General features: G+C 41.0%; 1 protein-coding gene across 1 annotated transcript in view; it reads left to right on the top strand.

Annotated features, from left to right (window-relative positions):
- The window catches only part of LOC103604242 (kinesin-like protein KIF16B), a 147,596-nt gene that overhangs the window by 38,347 nt on the left and 92,998 nt on the right, over nt 1-16,251 (top strand). The window contains exons 2-7 of the mRNA XM_008588809.1: nt 1,149-1,218; nt 3,296-3,409; nt 9,988-10,104; nt 12,187-12,284; nt 13,188-13,297; nt 14,560-14,702. Of these exons, the coding sequence (XP_008587031.1) occupies nt 1,149-1,218; nt 3,296-3,409; nt 9,988-10,104; nt 12,187-12,284; nt 13,188-13,297; nt 14,560-14,702 (652 nt within the window). The remainder of the gene's footprint in view (nt 1-1,148; nt 1,219-3,295; nt 3,410-9,987; nt 10,105-12,186; nt 12,285-13,187; nt 13,298-14,559; nt 14,703-16,251) is intronic.

Genomic DNA, 16,251 nt, shown 5'->3' with positions numbered 1-16,251 from the left:
TTTCTCCTTTCAACCATAGGAGGGTGAGGGTGGCCCTCAGCGATGCCAACATAATTACTCATGTATTATCCCACAGTACACAAACAAAAATCTCAGAATTACACACTTTCTTTACCACCAGAAATGTGATTCCTAAAAATGGTTTAAGATTCTTTGTAGTTCTTTTTCTCCTTAGGATATATCCCACTGCCTAATATAGTCAGATTCCTGCACACAGTCGTAATTGAGGTAGTTTCTCACTGAGTGGTTACACGATTAGGTTCATTTGCTTCAAGTTACTTTTGAGTTTTCAGTTATCTTAAAAAAAATTTTTGTCCATTTTTATATAAATTATTTTTATCCTTCTAAAGATGATCTACAGATAAAGTTATAGTCATCAAAACCTAGCATCTATTACTGTCCCTTTCACTCCATTTTCTTCTTTTCCTTTTGAAAAATACATGGATTATCATTATTTTTAAATATAAGTGGCAGCATTCTGTGTACACTTTTCTCCACCTTGTATACTCCGCTTACCAGTCTATTCCATTGACGATGCCATAACAGTATATAGAGCTCACCCTCATTTCTTTTTGAATGGCGGAGCACTCCATTGTGTAGACTGATGGTCATTTATTCCAGACAACTGTACTTTCCAAGCTTCTCTTGACTTCCTGTTCGGCAGTTTTCTAAGAAGAGCCATTTCCTAATGGATGTAGAAAGAGGCCGGGAGGAGGGGGTAGTGGAACCAGGTTCCAGGTTCTGGAAGCAGCACCTGGTTGTGACTACTCCAGTTTTTTTCTTAGTTTTCATCCTGGGTGAAGGGATAAAGGTTCTTTTACTTTGTAACCAGGTGAGTGGGCTGCTTTTTTCATGAGTCACAGCCTGTTATGGTTTCTGTCATTTCATTTACTCTCTTTTTGGCCTACCCTTGGAAGTTCTTCCAGGTTTTTGGCAGTACGTTATTTGTCAAGCATAGTTTTTGATGGTAACATCTATTTTGTATGTCTTCATGTTTATGAGTAAGGCTTTGGGAAAAATGTTATCAGGAATTGCTCTCCCCATGCCATTTAAAAACAAAGCCCCCTGTGTAAAAGTGAACAAGTTTGTGTGTTTGTTTTTAAACAATCTTTTCTTTCCTAACCAAAACAGAATTATTTGTGTTACAGAGAAAAGGACTTGGAGGCCAAGTTCATTATCCAAATGGAGAAAAGCAAGACAACAATCACAAACTTAAAGGCAAGTAGTGACTTGGCCTTGCTCCAGTCTAAGAGCCCTGTGTTTGCTTTGTGTTGGGATGACTCGTGGGTAAATACAGCACGTCTGCCATTAGCGCACCCCTCCTTGCTCAGTTTTGTTAGCCACACCAGTTTGCTCTTGGCTTGGGCTCAGTCCTGAGCAGAAGAGTCGATCCTCTGTGTTCTCTCCCCTCCCTGGTTTCATTTGGTCTGGAAACCAAACTCAATCTGTCTCTCTGGTCTGTAAGCTCATGAGTCTAGCCCAGACTGTTTCCATCCTTTGTCCTTGTGGTAGAGCCTTGGCCTGGCAACTGACTATAGTCTGTCAATCATTAAATAAGCTTTGGCCCTAGATTGTTTCCATATTTAATGAAAATTATCATGTTTTGTAATCCTTGAAATACAGCCGATATTATAATTCAGAACTCAGGAGATAAAAGGTTAAAAACCAAACCAAAACAAACAAACAAAAAAACCAACTGAATTTCTTTTCTGGAGAAACAAAAAAGGAAAAAAACCTGGAATTTTCCAAGATGGCAAGTTCTTCCTTTTTCACCTATTTGTTTCTTTGGTCAGCAGATTTGTTAAGGACCCCGAATGCTTTTCACTTAGAGTGGAAACAAGGATGTAAAATTAATAATAAATTACATGCTTTATGGGCTTAGCCCCTTTCTCCTTTGATATTTGTCGTTAACTTGTAGGTTTGGGTTTCTGAGGCCTGTTGTTCCATGGCCAAGTACAGATCGGTCTCTGGTGCATGTCTAAGCAACAGATTTCTATTAATTTGTGGCTCAAAGGACTGGATACTTTGAGATCCAATTTCAAAGTAGCACAACTTGATCTTCACGGATGGAAGCCTGGGAATGCTCCTGTCTTCCAACTGGGCAGTACTCTGGATAATTTGATAGGCTCCCTCTGAGGCTCTGGTGTCCCTTTGCTGGAGATTCTCCACTGGAATGTCTTTCTTTCTCTGCTTAGCATAATTCCTTGTACATTCCAGCTCTGTCTGGCCCACACCAAGCTTTCCCTCCCTTGGCCTTGCGTCTTCTCTCATTTCTACTAGTCATCGTCGTCCATTCCCTGCTGTTAGTTACCTTTCCTATGTTTCATGTATCTTTGTATGCTCACAGTGCTTTGGTAAAAGGCCCTTGGCCTTGGGTGACTCTCCTTTCTTTGTGCATTGTGGAATCTATTTTTCTTGATCATTCTGTTGCTTTTTGAGTTTTACAAACATTTTCTGGTCTGATGTTTGAGGAACCATAGCAGATACCTAGATTTTTAATGTCTTAATAAAGACCTTAACAATTTTTTTTAAAAAATATGTAAATCATATTGGAAAATATGGTGCTCATTGGTTATTCAGCATATGTCCAAGGAACTGTTTGAGGCTTTGGGGGCATATGCAGATTTTTAAACTTGGTTTTTGGGTTGAATCTAAACATATAGCAAGGTAGACAAGATATATGCAAACGTCTGCAATAAACTCACAGTATGATTTGTCCTGGCAAAGTCTAGGCTCTCAGAGGTGGGAGAAATTACTTCTGGATGGAGTGCCCAAGAGAAGCTTCATGGAAGAGGAGACAGTTGATCTGGAGTTTTCAGTGGGACCACCAAATCATATAATTCTAGGGGCGCCAGTCCCGTAATAACCTGTATGAATAGCACCCCCTGGAGTTGTGTAAAACGCAGTTCTGGTAGACTCAGGTGGAGAGAACAATAAAAATAATTGAAGCTAGAAAAATATAGAGTCTGACTGGAGTGTTGGGTTCACAGAACTTAGTCATGGTAAAAAAATAAAAAAGGCTAGGATAATATCCTTGGGTCATATCATAGAAAACTTGGATTGCTGGGAGGAGTTTAGGTTATATTTAAGTTTGTTATATTTATTTTCTTAGAGAGGCCATGAACAATTAAGTGCTTTTTAGTCAGGGTGTAAATATGAAAAGTGGTGATGATCATTTTTGATTTTTTAGACATAAAGAGGTTTTTTCCCCCCTAACTTATTAAATGATAATGCTCTTTACATTATTATTATCATAGTCTTTACATTATTATTATTGTAATCATGTCTTTTTTAGATACCAGAAGGAGGGACTGGGGACTCAGGAAGAGAACGGACCAAGACCTTCACCTATGACTTTTCTTTTTATTCTGCTGATACAAAAAGTCCAGATTACGTTTCACAAGAAATGGTATGATATGATATTTTCAAAATCTTCATTTTGATCTATTTTTATATTGAGGAAAAACATGCCTATCCTAAAATGGTTTAAAATGTTTTGCTAATTTTTTTCTTAATATAATTTAAATAAATTATCCTTTGCTAACTTAGTTTTTTGATTGTTACATATGACCATTTGTTTAAGCCTGAGAAGAATTTAATCCTCAAAAGGTTGATTTTTTTTTTTTTTTCACCTCTGAGCATGATGATTATAACTTTTTTTTTTTTTTGTCTTTTTCCGTGTCCGGCAACGGATCGCAACCCTCAGTGTCCCCCCCGTACCGGACCAGGACCGGCAACGGGATCGCAACCCTCGGTGTTGCTCCCGCGCCTCGCTCAGCCAGTGAGCGGGAACCGGTCTGCCCTTTTTTTACGGACCGGCAACGGGATCGCAACCCTCGGTGTTGCTCCCGCGCCTCGCTCAGCCAGTGAGCGGGAACCGGTCTGCCCTTTTTTTACGGACCGGCAACGGGATCGCAACCCTCGGTGTTGCTCCCGCGCCTCGCTCAGCCAGTGAGCGGGAACCGGTCTGCCCTTTTTTTACGGACCGGCAACGGGATCGCAACCCTCGGTGTTGCTCCCGCGCCTCGCTCAGCCAGTGAGCGGGAACCGGTCTGTATGTGGGATCCGAACCCTCAGGCGGGAGCGCCGCCGCACTTCCCAAGCGGCGCACTATCCAGTGCACCACCGGGCCGGCCCCGATGATTATAACTTTTAATTTGTTTCAGAACTTGGACGTGGCTACTTTTTTGAAGGAGCTCTACAAGTAAAGCATTTTTTGGGAGGGTCTTTGTATACTGCAGAGCCTGACAAATAGGACACTTGAGTCCTGCTGCGATATATAGCTTTAGGAGGTAGACTTCAGATTCAAGTCACACTTTTCCTGCTTGTGTGGATCATTAGAGCATCTAGAAAGGATTCTAGAAAGAGAATGTCTTACCTGAAATCTTTCTAGAACCTAGAATGATGCTGGAATTTGTCCAAGAAACTTGCCCTGTGGGCTTTGAAGGGCTAACATGTAGCTATGATGTGGACAGATAAGAACAGACACAAAGGTGCCCCCAGGAGGCCATTGAGACTCTGATGTTGGCATTTTATGTGAGCAGATGAACAAGTATTTTTCCTTGGAGGGGGAAAAGCTGGATGTTTGAGCAGGGTGGGGTTAAGGGGGAGCACCAGGTGGGTGGAACACAGATTTTGTCCCGGGGCCTCTTCCTGGCTTTTTAACAGCTTATGTAGAAACTTTGCTTCAGGTCTCCATGAGCTAAAACAGGAATAGGAATTTCTGTCCTGCCTGCCATTGGTTGTAATCCATGCAATGACATCTTGAAAAGTAGAGCATGAAAAAAGTACTAGTTCCTTGAAACTTGAAGTGTGTCCATGCACTAGAATCATCGACATCACCTGGGACTTTTTAGAAATGTGGAAACTTAGGACCTATTCCAGACCTACTGAAGCAGATCTGCATTATTAAGCAAGAACCCAGTGATTTGCATGCAGTGTAACATTCGAGAAATATAGTTGGTTTAGAGATGGTTTGTGGAGAAGATTGGCTTTCTGAGGCAATGTAAGTGTTTGAATTAAAGGACTGGAGAGACTGTTCAGAAGACATCGAGTCAGACATTGGGGAAAAATAGAAAGGGGCGACAGCGATGGGAATGGGAACCATCCAGAGAGAGGTGCCGACAGAGGAAAGGTGAACTGATGTTGCTTGAGTTTGCATGGGTCTCAGAAACTGCTTGATGTTCATATGTGCTATCTCATTTAATCCTCACAAGAACCAAATGAGGTGAATTTTCACTCCATTTTCCTTTGCTGAAGAGACTCAGTAAGCTTCAGGAACTTGCTCAAGTTCGTAGACTGAATCGACTTTTAATAGTAGCAGAGTTGAGACCCCGGAACTCACGTACAGGTTGGTGGAGGTGCCACTGGAAGGTCTCAAGTATATGGGAAAAAAGGAGAGGCGTGTTCTAGATACAGATGGAGAGGGCAGATCTGCGGAATGAAAGAGCGAGCAAGTGGAGGGGACTTTGGTGTGAGGGTGACTACATTAGTCAACACCGGTAGCCAGGAGTCTGGTGAGGAATAGAATGCTATTGATGTCAGAATCCAGATTTTGACTTTAACATAGGAATGGGAATGAGGTGGCGGATGTGAGGGAACTTGTTAAGGGAGAAGACAGTTAATTGTAGTGATCTCCAGAACATCTACAACATTCACTCAACATTCATGAATAAAGAGTCTTGAAGGTCTTCACTTCTAATTTACCTCATAAGCCACTGGATTTTCCCCCTATTTAACCTGAATTTGAGGTCTTTCGTGGACAGAAGGCTGTGCTGGAGGAAAGCCCAGGGATGGCCAAGTAGAGCGCCGCATGACAGCAGGGCCTGGACTGCCCGAGCATGTTTACAGACGGTGGTCATTCATGGGAACAGATGACACCTCCGGGTTCTAAGAGTCGAGGTCAGGGAAGCAGTGACAAGTTTAGCTTTTTGGAAGTTGAAGATAAATGCAGAGTTTAAAAATAGTTTTAGATTGTGAAAAGCTTTCAACCAGTTAGAATAACTTAAGTGCTTTAGGTGCATGTACAGCATCTCTTCTCAGCAGATGTTTTGGGGTCTTTAACTCTGTATGAGTAAACTGAGATTGTTTCCAGTTACAAAACTGGAAAAGGCTTGACATATGTTAGCAAACACCATTGTTAGGTAGAACCACTTGTTAATAAACCAAGATAGATAGAGGGAAATATCTATTTTTAAAATATTCTATTAAAGACATCTTCCTTTATCCCTAATCTTAATATGTGTTGTTATTAAAAAGACTTTAATTTTGAATATTTACTTAAGTTTTCATGCTGCCAGTTCAGGCATGGGAAGTGAGCTAACAGGTTGTATCTCTGCTGTAAATGGGAAGATGTGAGCGTAGCATGATGCTGGTCCTCCCTCCCTCCCTCCCTCTCTCTCTCTCTCTCTCTCTTTTTAATTCACTTGAATGTAAAGGTATATTGAGAAAATATATTATGCTTATTACTATAGTTCAAGTCAAGTTTCCCTTAAAGTTAAACAAATACCAGGTAAGATGACCATTAATATTTCCTCTTTCCGAATTAATTTTAGAATTAGAAAAAAAAAATCAATGAGCAATTTAAATCCATAGTCATGTAAATTAAGGACCATTAAATAAGGTCTAATTTTCTTAATGGTTCTTCAAAACTCCAAAGGGAGGCTTTGATCTTACACAACCTGTTCTTTAATTCAACCCTGGAGAAACTTGAAACTTAAAGTCTCCCAGTTGACAAGCTAAATGGGATAGTCTTTGTTTTAACAGTGCCCTCTTGTGGGCCATTGCCCTCAAGTGAGGCCCCAGTGGTGCCTTGGATTATCCTGGAAATAACCTTTAAAGTTTGTGCTCTGACAAGCTGCAAGGTGGATTTCAGGTAACCAGGCCAGAGGAGGGATCTCAGAAGGGTTTGATGCCAGTGGGGAAGATTGGGTTGTCAGTCTCCAAGCAGGCCTTCCCTTCCCACCTCTTGTGGGAGCTGATGTTCAGTACATCCTTTGTGGGAGCTGTGATGGGTAGTCTGCTTTCCTTCCGAGAACCCTGGAGATGTTGAGCAGTGCCTGCTGCTTCTGTGGGTCCCAGCACCAACTTTGGGTGTCTTCTTGAAGCTGAGACTGAGCCAGGCCCAGTCTCTATGCCTCCAGACCTAAATTTTCTAGACTTGTTTTGTAGTCACTTGCATCAGTCCCAAGCCCCCGAGCCCCTTGAATCTGTCAGAAAACCATCTGGAAAATAAAGTAATAGTGAAATGGTGAATGTGGATTTTAATTCTAGGGAAGAATTTCATTCTGAAAACCTTAGGGTTTGGTTTATATATGATATTTTTCCATGACTTTCTTTTTTTTTTTTTTTTGTCTTTTTTCCGTGTCCGGCAACGGATCGCAACCCTCAGTGTTGCCCCCGTACCGGACCGGGGACCGGCAACGGGATCGCAAGCCTCGGTGTTGCTCCCGTGCCTCGCTCAGCCAGTGAGCGGGAGCTGGTCTGTATGTGGGATCCGAACCCTCGGACGGGAGCGCCGCCGCGCTTCCCAAGCGGCGCACTATCCAGTGCGCCACCGGGCCGGCCCCTTCCATGACTTTCTTTTAACCCCAGACAAAACTATGAGAGGAGATCCTCCTTTTATTTTTTTAAGAAGTTAATGGAACGCTTTTTTTCCCCTCATCCAGTGAAATTGTAAAAGTGATATTTGCCTTTTGTTTTTAATTTATTCGGAGTGAACTGGGGAAATATATATATAGTTTTCCCCATATTTCATATGCAGTGGTGAAAATGAACCTCAGACTGGCGGTTTGGAGTTCTGAGTCTCCCTGGGGTTCCTGGCTTCTGCTCCTTAACAGAAGTTTGGGGAGGGGTTCTTCCAGGTAGGATTGGGGCCTGATTGTTAATTTAGAGGGTGTGGGAAGAGCACACACAGTGATAAGGACTTTGGAGTGAGAAAGGCCTGGATGCAAACCCCAGCACTGCGACTTACTGGTTTGTGCCCAGTTATCTAACCTTGTCCTTCAGCTTTCTCCTCTGAAAAATGGATCTAGTAGCACTACTCAGCCTGTAGTGTTTTTTGAGGACTAATCCATGAACACGAGAAAGGGCATAGAAAGTCCCCAGTGAATGTGCACTGCTATTACAGCTGAGAATGAGTAAGTCATCGGAATATGAGAATGAGATTAGAAAATATCAGTTCCTAGAGCTGAAACGGATAAACATTAACTCAAAATGAGTGAGACTGGCCATTTGTGGAAGCGACTCGATTGAAATGATTGTAAATCTTTTACTGATGAGACCAAGGAAACAAAGTCCAAAGAAGTTGATGGGAAAAATGGTGCCTGAAGAAAGCTGAAGTCCAGTGTATTTTTATCTAGTCCTTGGGTATCACAGGTTGTGTTATTAGCAGGGATGGCTGTGTGGAGCTGAGATCAAGATGGCAGGTTTAGCAGCGCTGTGTAGGGTGTGGTGTTCTGGCCAGAGGGCCAAAATCCTTGCAGTGAGTTGTCTCCATACGTCTGTTTGGAGGTCTGCCCCTGTGCACATCCTAACTTTAATCTGGCTTTCCATGTAGGATCCCCAGTATTGTCTGTGCTGATGGCAGATGTGAGTACTCTAGGCCATTTCTCAAATTTTGCTGTACTTTGAAATCACCTGGGGAGTTTAGGAAAGTACTGATTCCTGGGTGCACACCCCCTTAGATTCATATTTAAATGGGCTGGGTTACAGGCCTGGCTGCTGGGACTTTTCAGAGATTCCTAGATGGTTTTAATGTGTGGCAGAGTTTGAGATCTTATGCCCTCGGCAGTTTGGCAGGGGTTGGAGATGACTTTCTGGTTGATGCATCTGGGCCTCATGAGTTTGGCTGATGTGGCATCACCCACAGACTGAACACTCCTGTGGGGGTTGGTGAGGCCCCACCATGGATTGTGTGGAGGGGGCTCCACAAAGGAGCCCCTCACTTTTTCTTGGCTCTGAGAGCCTGACTGAACTCCCTCTCTTTGACATCTCTTCAGCTGCCAAGGTGCCTACTTTTTGAAGCAGGGAGTTGTTTTATGTGCCCTCAGTGTGCTGGGCTGAGACAGCAGGAGGGGACAAGCTTTGGTTCGTCCCTTTGCAGCTGAGTAAACTAGGATGACCTCACATCTTGATCTGCCTCATTTTTGTCCTGTGACACATTTGCACTCCCCCACCATCCCACTCCCCAAATTGCAATTATGTGGTACACTGGACATGGACTCAGGCCACTGTAGGTGTGACCTCAGCCCCACACAGCTTGTCTCCCCACCCTCTCCATCCTGGGCAAATGTCCAAGTAGGTAAAAGCATGGACACAAACGTGGGGGAACCTAGCCATGCTAGCCTCATTCACGCCCACCTTTCATTCAGCTCTGGGAAAACCTCCAGAGATTTATTTTGATGAATATCTGGACCCTTAAAAAGAACACATTGATTTGGCATGGTTTGGACAATAATTTCTAGCTGCTGTGACCTTCACATTTTGAGTATTTAATTTCTAGAAGCTCTGATAGGATGAATAGCTTTAAACATTTATATAACTCTGAATGATAGATCATCATGCTTTAAAATCATCTTTGCTTCTAGACATGGATGTTACTTTTCCTTGTTAAGATTTTAATTTTTATTCTTTTGGCGGCTGGCTGGTACGGGGATCTGACACCTTGACCTAGGTGTTATAGCACCGCACTCTAACCAGCTGTGCTAACTGGCCAGCCCTTATTTACATTTTTATGTTTCAGAAATTTTTTTGTTAAGTAGGAAAGAGGATGGTGTTGCTTTTTGCTACCTTAAAAAGTTTGCTTTTGATTAAAAACTGGGGTACATACATATTATGTTAATGGTTCTGCAGTGATTTATTTATATGGTGTAATTTTTACAAGATGAAAGTAGCATTCAAGAATATTGTCAATACTGAAGGGGCTTTTATTAAAGCCCATGGTAATTGTATCTTTTGTGTATGTTTTTTTTTTTTTTTGGCTTTCAGGTTTTCAAAACCCTCGGCACAGATGTCGTGAAATCTGCATTTGAAGGTTATAATGCTTGTGTCTTTGCATATGGGCAGACTGGATCTGGAAAGTCATACACTATGATGGGAAATTCTGTACGTTGTTTACACTGTGTGGGAAGGAAATTTTTCATTATCTTTCTCAGGACTGATGGAATTATCTCTTTCATCTACTTGGTCTGTACTAACTTGCTTTTCATGTTCTGATCATCCTTTAATACTAAGATGAAACTCAGTAATAAGCTGGACTAAATTTCCTTTGAGAGATTTAAAATTAGAAATAGTTTTAAGTTTATAAGCATGAATAATGGATGTAAGTGCCAGTTCATTTTCCGTTTTTAAAGGCCTTACAGTCTTATCAAAAAAGTATGGTGGGCGCACAAGTAATTTATTCTTCTTTTCTGCCAGCACAACAGTTCGAATAAATTACTGAAGTCTGTTCTTTTTAAAATTATTCAAAACATTTTTTCCCAAGAAAAATGTAGAAGAAAAAACCTATCTCTTTGTAGGAAAGGTACTACATAAATCCAGCAAATACATAAAAAAGTTAGAGTTATATAGTCTATATGGGGTATATATAGTTATAAACATAGTATATGTAGTTTAGTAGTTAAACTATATAAATGAACAGACATTAATGTTATACTTGCCTCCAAATATAGAGGAGATACTAGACACTATTGTAGGTACTTATCTCATTCTGTTTTCTCCAGCTTTAGGTAGTACATGTGTGTTTTATTTTTCTTATGCCTTAGTGAAAGCTCTGTTCAATGACTGCCAGACCTGTCGCATGTTCTAGATGTGGAGATACTAGTAGAGAATTGAGGGCTTCCCGCTGGCAGGCACGATGGTGTCTTTGATGCTAGGCTTATGGAAGTAGGGCAGCAGGGGAGAACAGGTCTTTCCAGGTGAAATTACATTAGTTTATGTAACCTGGCTTTCTAAACACAGGCATTTCCTTTACCCAAGGAGGTAAATGCTGTGCTGCAAATCCTCAGTGCTGAAAAGTAGGGAGAACAAATGAGAGGAACAAACAGATAATTTCAAGAATTTCCCATTTCATTTTATCATTATTTCTCTCTTTCTACTTTTCTCCTGTGCCTTTGGAGAAAAAAACCCACAAAAATCTGCTGGTAACACCAAGGTCCAGGGTTTGATCCCTGTACCGGCTAGCCACCAGACAATCAAACAAACAAACAAAAACCACCCTCTAAAAATTGAATTTGCATGTTGATTCTTTAGGAGCTATTTTATGTAAGTTAAATATTTATAAAGCACTCATAAATTACAAGTGGTTTTCTCTGACCTTATGGTTGCGTACTGCTTCGGTGTTCTTATTTGTTTATTTTAAAGTAAGAGCCAAAAGTGTGGTGAAAGATTCATTTTTTCCTTGATAAGAACTGGTACTGATTTAATGATACAAAGAAAAAAAATCTCCTAAAGCAATGGCATTTCTTTTACTTTTTTGAGTGGGGAGTTGGGTAAAGGTAGGAAGGGACTTGAGAAGAAAACATCAAAGCTCTGAAGTTTCAGTTTCCTAATAACATTTTGCCTGATCTTTAGTATCATTCTGAGATTCATCAACTTGTCATGGCTGACTGAAACATGCTTGTTATTGAATATTATACCCATGTTGTGTAAGTCATATGATGTGTTAAAATCTTACTGTCTAGGAAGGCCAGCATAGGTATTACCATATCGAAAGAGGGATAGATTACATGTTTTAATGTGGTCCTGTCACCTAAGTTTTAAGACAATTATTAACTGCTTTGAGGACTTACTGAGGTTTTCTTGGTGTTTCTTTTCTGGTTGATATATATTTCATTGTCTTTGATCATTTGACCAGATATTTGTAATGTTTATTCTATAGCTAATAGACTGTCTTGTTTGGAAGTTAGAGAAAAAGTTTCTTTATGTTGGCAAGCCATGATTTAACTGATTAACAGCTGATAACCATATATTACCAAAGTCCCAGCATGTAGAAATCAGAATCCTCTCATTTCAGAAAATAGGGAGCAGTCCTGGAGGGGTAAATGGTGTGTCCGGCATCCTAGGGTGGTAGGTCTGGGGTTGGCATGCAGGTCCCTTGAGTCTTAGACCCCTTCAGCAAATTGCAAATTCAGTCATCACTTGCTTTCATTTCGAGTGACAGCTTGACATTCCTCCTTCCCATTGCAGGGTGATTCTGGCTTAATACCTCGGATCTGTGAAGGGCTCTTCAGTCGGATAAATGAAACCACCAGATGGGATGAAGCATCTTTTCGAACTGAAGTCAGGTAGGGCCCATGGCCTGACTAACTGAGTCTTGGCTTGGTTGGAGCCAAGGCTTTTGGTTTGCTATAGGTACTAGGAATGGTTAAGGCCTTTGGATTCCTAAAGAGCCTGCCCTTTTCTTCTCTGGTACTTATGGTAGTTGGGAATGAAGCTTAAATCACTAAATTTTCAATGACTTCGTTGGGTACAATTTGGATACGGATTTGAGAGGTTGGTAGAAGTAACACAGCTTGTTCAGAAACTGTAATGTAGGATGCTTATCTTTTTTTTTTTTTTTTGTCCTTTTTGTGACCGGCCGCACTGTGCTCAGCCAGTGAGCGCATCGCACCGGTCATCCCTATATAGGATCCGAACCCACGGCGGGAGCACTGCTACGCTCCCAGCGCCGCACTCTCCCGAGTGCGCCACGGGCTCGGCCCTAGGATGCTTATCTTAAATGGAGTGAGCTTTTGACTTTTGAGTGTATACCCAATTACTTGCCTCATTCTTTTAACTTAGTAAGATTTATATTATTTTTACTTGGTAGGATCACTATAAATCTAACCTATAAGCGAATCTGGACGGTTGAGGTACTTTTTCCTCTTTGAAATTAAACCTGTGTGGGGAACCAGTCTCTTGAGGGCAGACATGTCAATTGAGGGTTCTCGTGGCTATTTGACTTCTCAATGGCTGTGTGGCCGTGGACAAGTTGTTTAAATCACCCTAAACTTCCCTTGCCTAACCTAACCTACCTCTGGATTATTTTAGGGGATTTAATGAAATAGTCTACATAAAGTAAAGTGCTTAGTATAGTACCTGATGCATTGTTACCACCCATAAATGTATGTTGCTGCTGTTATGAGTGTTGCTTTTGTTATTAATGTCTGAAATAATTTTCTGAATTAAATTCTATTAAAAATTTTTAGCTACTTAGAAATTTATAATGAACGTGTGAGAGATCTACTTAGGCGGAAGTCATCTAAAACCTTCAATTTGAGAGTCCGGGAGCATCCAAAAGAAGGACCTTATGTTGAAGGTAAGATGAAATATTTCTCAGCCCCGTTCTTCTTGGGAATTTGTGTAAAAATAACAATACATCAATAAGGACAGATGCAACAACCAAGGAGAAAAATGGGCAAAGGATTTGAATAGACTGTTCACAGAAATGGAAATACTGATGAGCTTGCAATGGAGGAAAGAATGCTCATCAGCCTCACTCATAATAAGAGAAAAGCAAAATAAAAATACTTCGAGATAACATTTGTCACCATCTTTGGCGGATGTAAATAAGCCTGATAAGACAGTGGTGGGGAGAGTTGGGAGACAAGCACTCTTTTACATTGCTGCTGCTGGGTGTAAATTGCCCTCTATGGAGGACAAGTTTGCAATATCCATCAAAATTTCAAATGTCCTTTGATCTAGCAATTCCATTCTGTAGAAACATTTACATACATTTGATGAGACCCATGCACGAGGTTATTTGTAGCAGCATTGCTTGTAACTGGAAACAATGTAAACCCCCTCTACAGTCTCACGAGGAGACTGGTTAAATTGGTTATGGTACATACACACAATTGAATGCTCTGCAGCCTTAAAAATGAGTGAGGAATCACCTTAATTGATACAGAATATTCTTCAGTATATCACTTCATAAAAAAGCAGGGTGCAAAATAATGTTTACGTTATGCTACCATTTGTATGAAAGGGGAAGAATAGTTTTATATGTATGTAATTGCTTGTGTATGTATGGGTTATTTCTAGAAGGGTATAGAGAAAACGGTAACAACATTTGGTTTCATGGCAGAGGGGAAGGGAAAAGCTGTAGGAAAAGGGTGGGGGACTGTTGATACATACAGCTTTTGACTTTGGAACCATATGAATGTTCTAAGAAAAATGAATAAAATTTTTTTTAAAGGATTAAAAAAATGCTTTTGAGTTTTGCATGCTTTTATACTTTTCTTCTATGTGCTGTGACTAACACTATTGAGGTTGATGATAGTAGCTAGCACTTATCCTAAATACCCTATGTCGTAGGTAAGGCATTATCAAACGGGGTAACTGAGGCATAGTGAGGTGAAGCAGCTTGTCTGTACTATGCAAGTCCATAGTTAGTAAGCAGCAGAGCTGGGATCTGATGCCAGCAACCCAGCTCGTCATATACCACCACATTATAGAAAAAAGTAAGGTCTTTCATCAGGTCAGCAGAATTGTGTATTATTTTATAGAGGGAAATTTCATATTCCATTTACTCTACATAAGGGGGATTTCTTTACCTCCTCCTTTTTATTTTTCCTCCAGATCTATCCAAACATTTAGTACAGAATTATGGTGACGTGGAAGAACTTATGGAAGCGGGGAACATCAATCGTACTACAGCAGCAACTGGGATGAATGACGTCAGTAGCAGGTCTCATGCCATCTTTACCATCAAGTTCACTCAGGTAAGGGCAGCTATGGGGCTGCTGGCTCCACCTCTGAGAGCTTTACTTGCTGATTATCACCAGCTGAGGACTGATCATTGTTGAACCAGGAGTGGCAGCAGCCAAAGGTGACTGTCATTTTCTTGTTAATTAGAGTTGAATATGTGCTGAGCACTGAGTTTCTCTGTGGTTACAATCACAGTAATTTGAAATGTCCTGATGTGTACCCTTAAGAAATACTTAGCAGGCTTCCACCCTGTTCTAAATGTAAAAAAAACTTGCTCTGTGCTTAATTAAGAAAAAGTTTTCATTGTTGCAAGCTCTGTGGGAGATAATAGATTGCGAGTCAGACCAGCGGGAGGCCAAGGTGAGTAACTCAGTGCAGAACATTATCACTCCATGGAGCTCACCCCACAACACTGAGTATGATGAGTAGAATGATATTAAAGGACAACGAACATTTATAAGTACAAATGTAAGACTTTATTATGACAAACAGGTGGAGAGCATCTTGCATATGTGTGAAAATTATCGAGGGTAAATATTTTAACACTGAGGCCAGTAGAAGAGGTGAATGCAAATATCTGGGGTCCTCTCAGGGCTTCAGCATAAGTTAGGGGTTTGGAGATGTCCTTGCCTGCATTAACAGCTGAACGCATCAGATACAAACAGACTGCTTTTATTAATGAGGGGGAACAGAGAGCAAGAAAATGAAAAATTCTCTACAGTAAATCAAACAGCTCTCCTTAAATTCTCCACATTCTTACCTTTTGCTGTACCCTTGCTTTTGACTTACTGTAGTTTACTGGTTTTTCTCCTGCTTTCTGGCTAATGCCTTATTAGGATATGGCCACCTGTAGTTTCTAAGAGGTTTACATTTCTATCAAATTATGGTAATTTTTTTTTTTTTTGGCATTTTGTCTCAAAATATAAAACTTAGGTTAATAGTCTTTGGGAAAATAAAATCTTGATAGAATTCAAAAGAGAGGAATATAGTATTTAAGATTTTACTTTTTTGGGCCGGCCCAGTGGCGCACTGGATAGTGCGCCGCTTGGGAAGTGCAGCGGTGCTCCCCCCCGAGGGTTCGGATCCCACATACAGGCCGGTTCCCGCTCACTGGCTGAGCGAGGCGCGGGGGCAACACCGAGGGTTGCGATCCCGTTGCCGGTCCCGGTCCGGTACGGGGGCGACACTGAGGGTTGCGATCCGTTGCCGGACACAGAAAAAAAAAAAAAAAAAGATTTTACTTTTTTATAATTTGTGAAATAAAATGTTTTAACATCAAATAAATAATGGTCAAATGATCTTTTACGTAGTTGTCTGAGTTTATCATATTTTGGAAAGCCTTTGTTCGTGTAATGCTGGAGGTTTTAGATGAGAACAAAAGTCATTATTTGCTTACTTGCATTTTTCTCTGTTGAGTGCCCCTAAGTTCCTGGTTTCACATTCTGCCAGAATCTGCCTCTGATTCAGCTGGGCTTTGTTCAGAACGACTGAGTGATATGAGTCACAGGACGGTTCTTCAGAAAATTTAAGAATCACATATGGTAGATTTTTACTGTATTGAAT

The sequence above is a fragment of the Galeopterus variegatus genome, unplaced genomic scaffold, assembly GCF_000696425.1.
Source record: "Galeopterus variegatus unplaced genomic scaffold, G_variegatus-3.0.2 Scaffold5046, whole genome shotgun sequence".
In the NCBI taxonomy this organism is placed as follows: Eukaryota; Metazoa; Chordata; class Mammalia; order Dermoptera; family Cynocephalidae; genus Galeopterus; species Galeopterus variegatus.
This window is presented reverse-complemented; position numbering and strand designations above follow the sequence as displayed.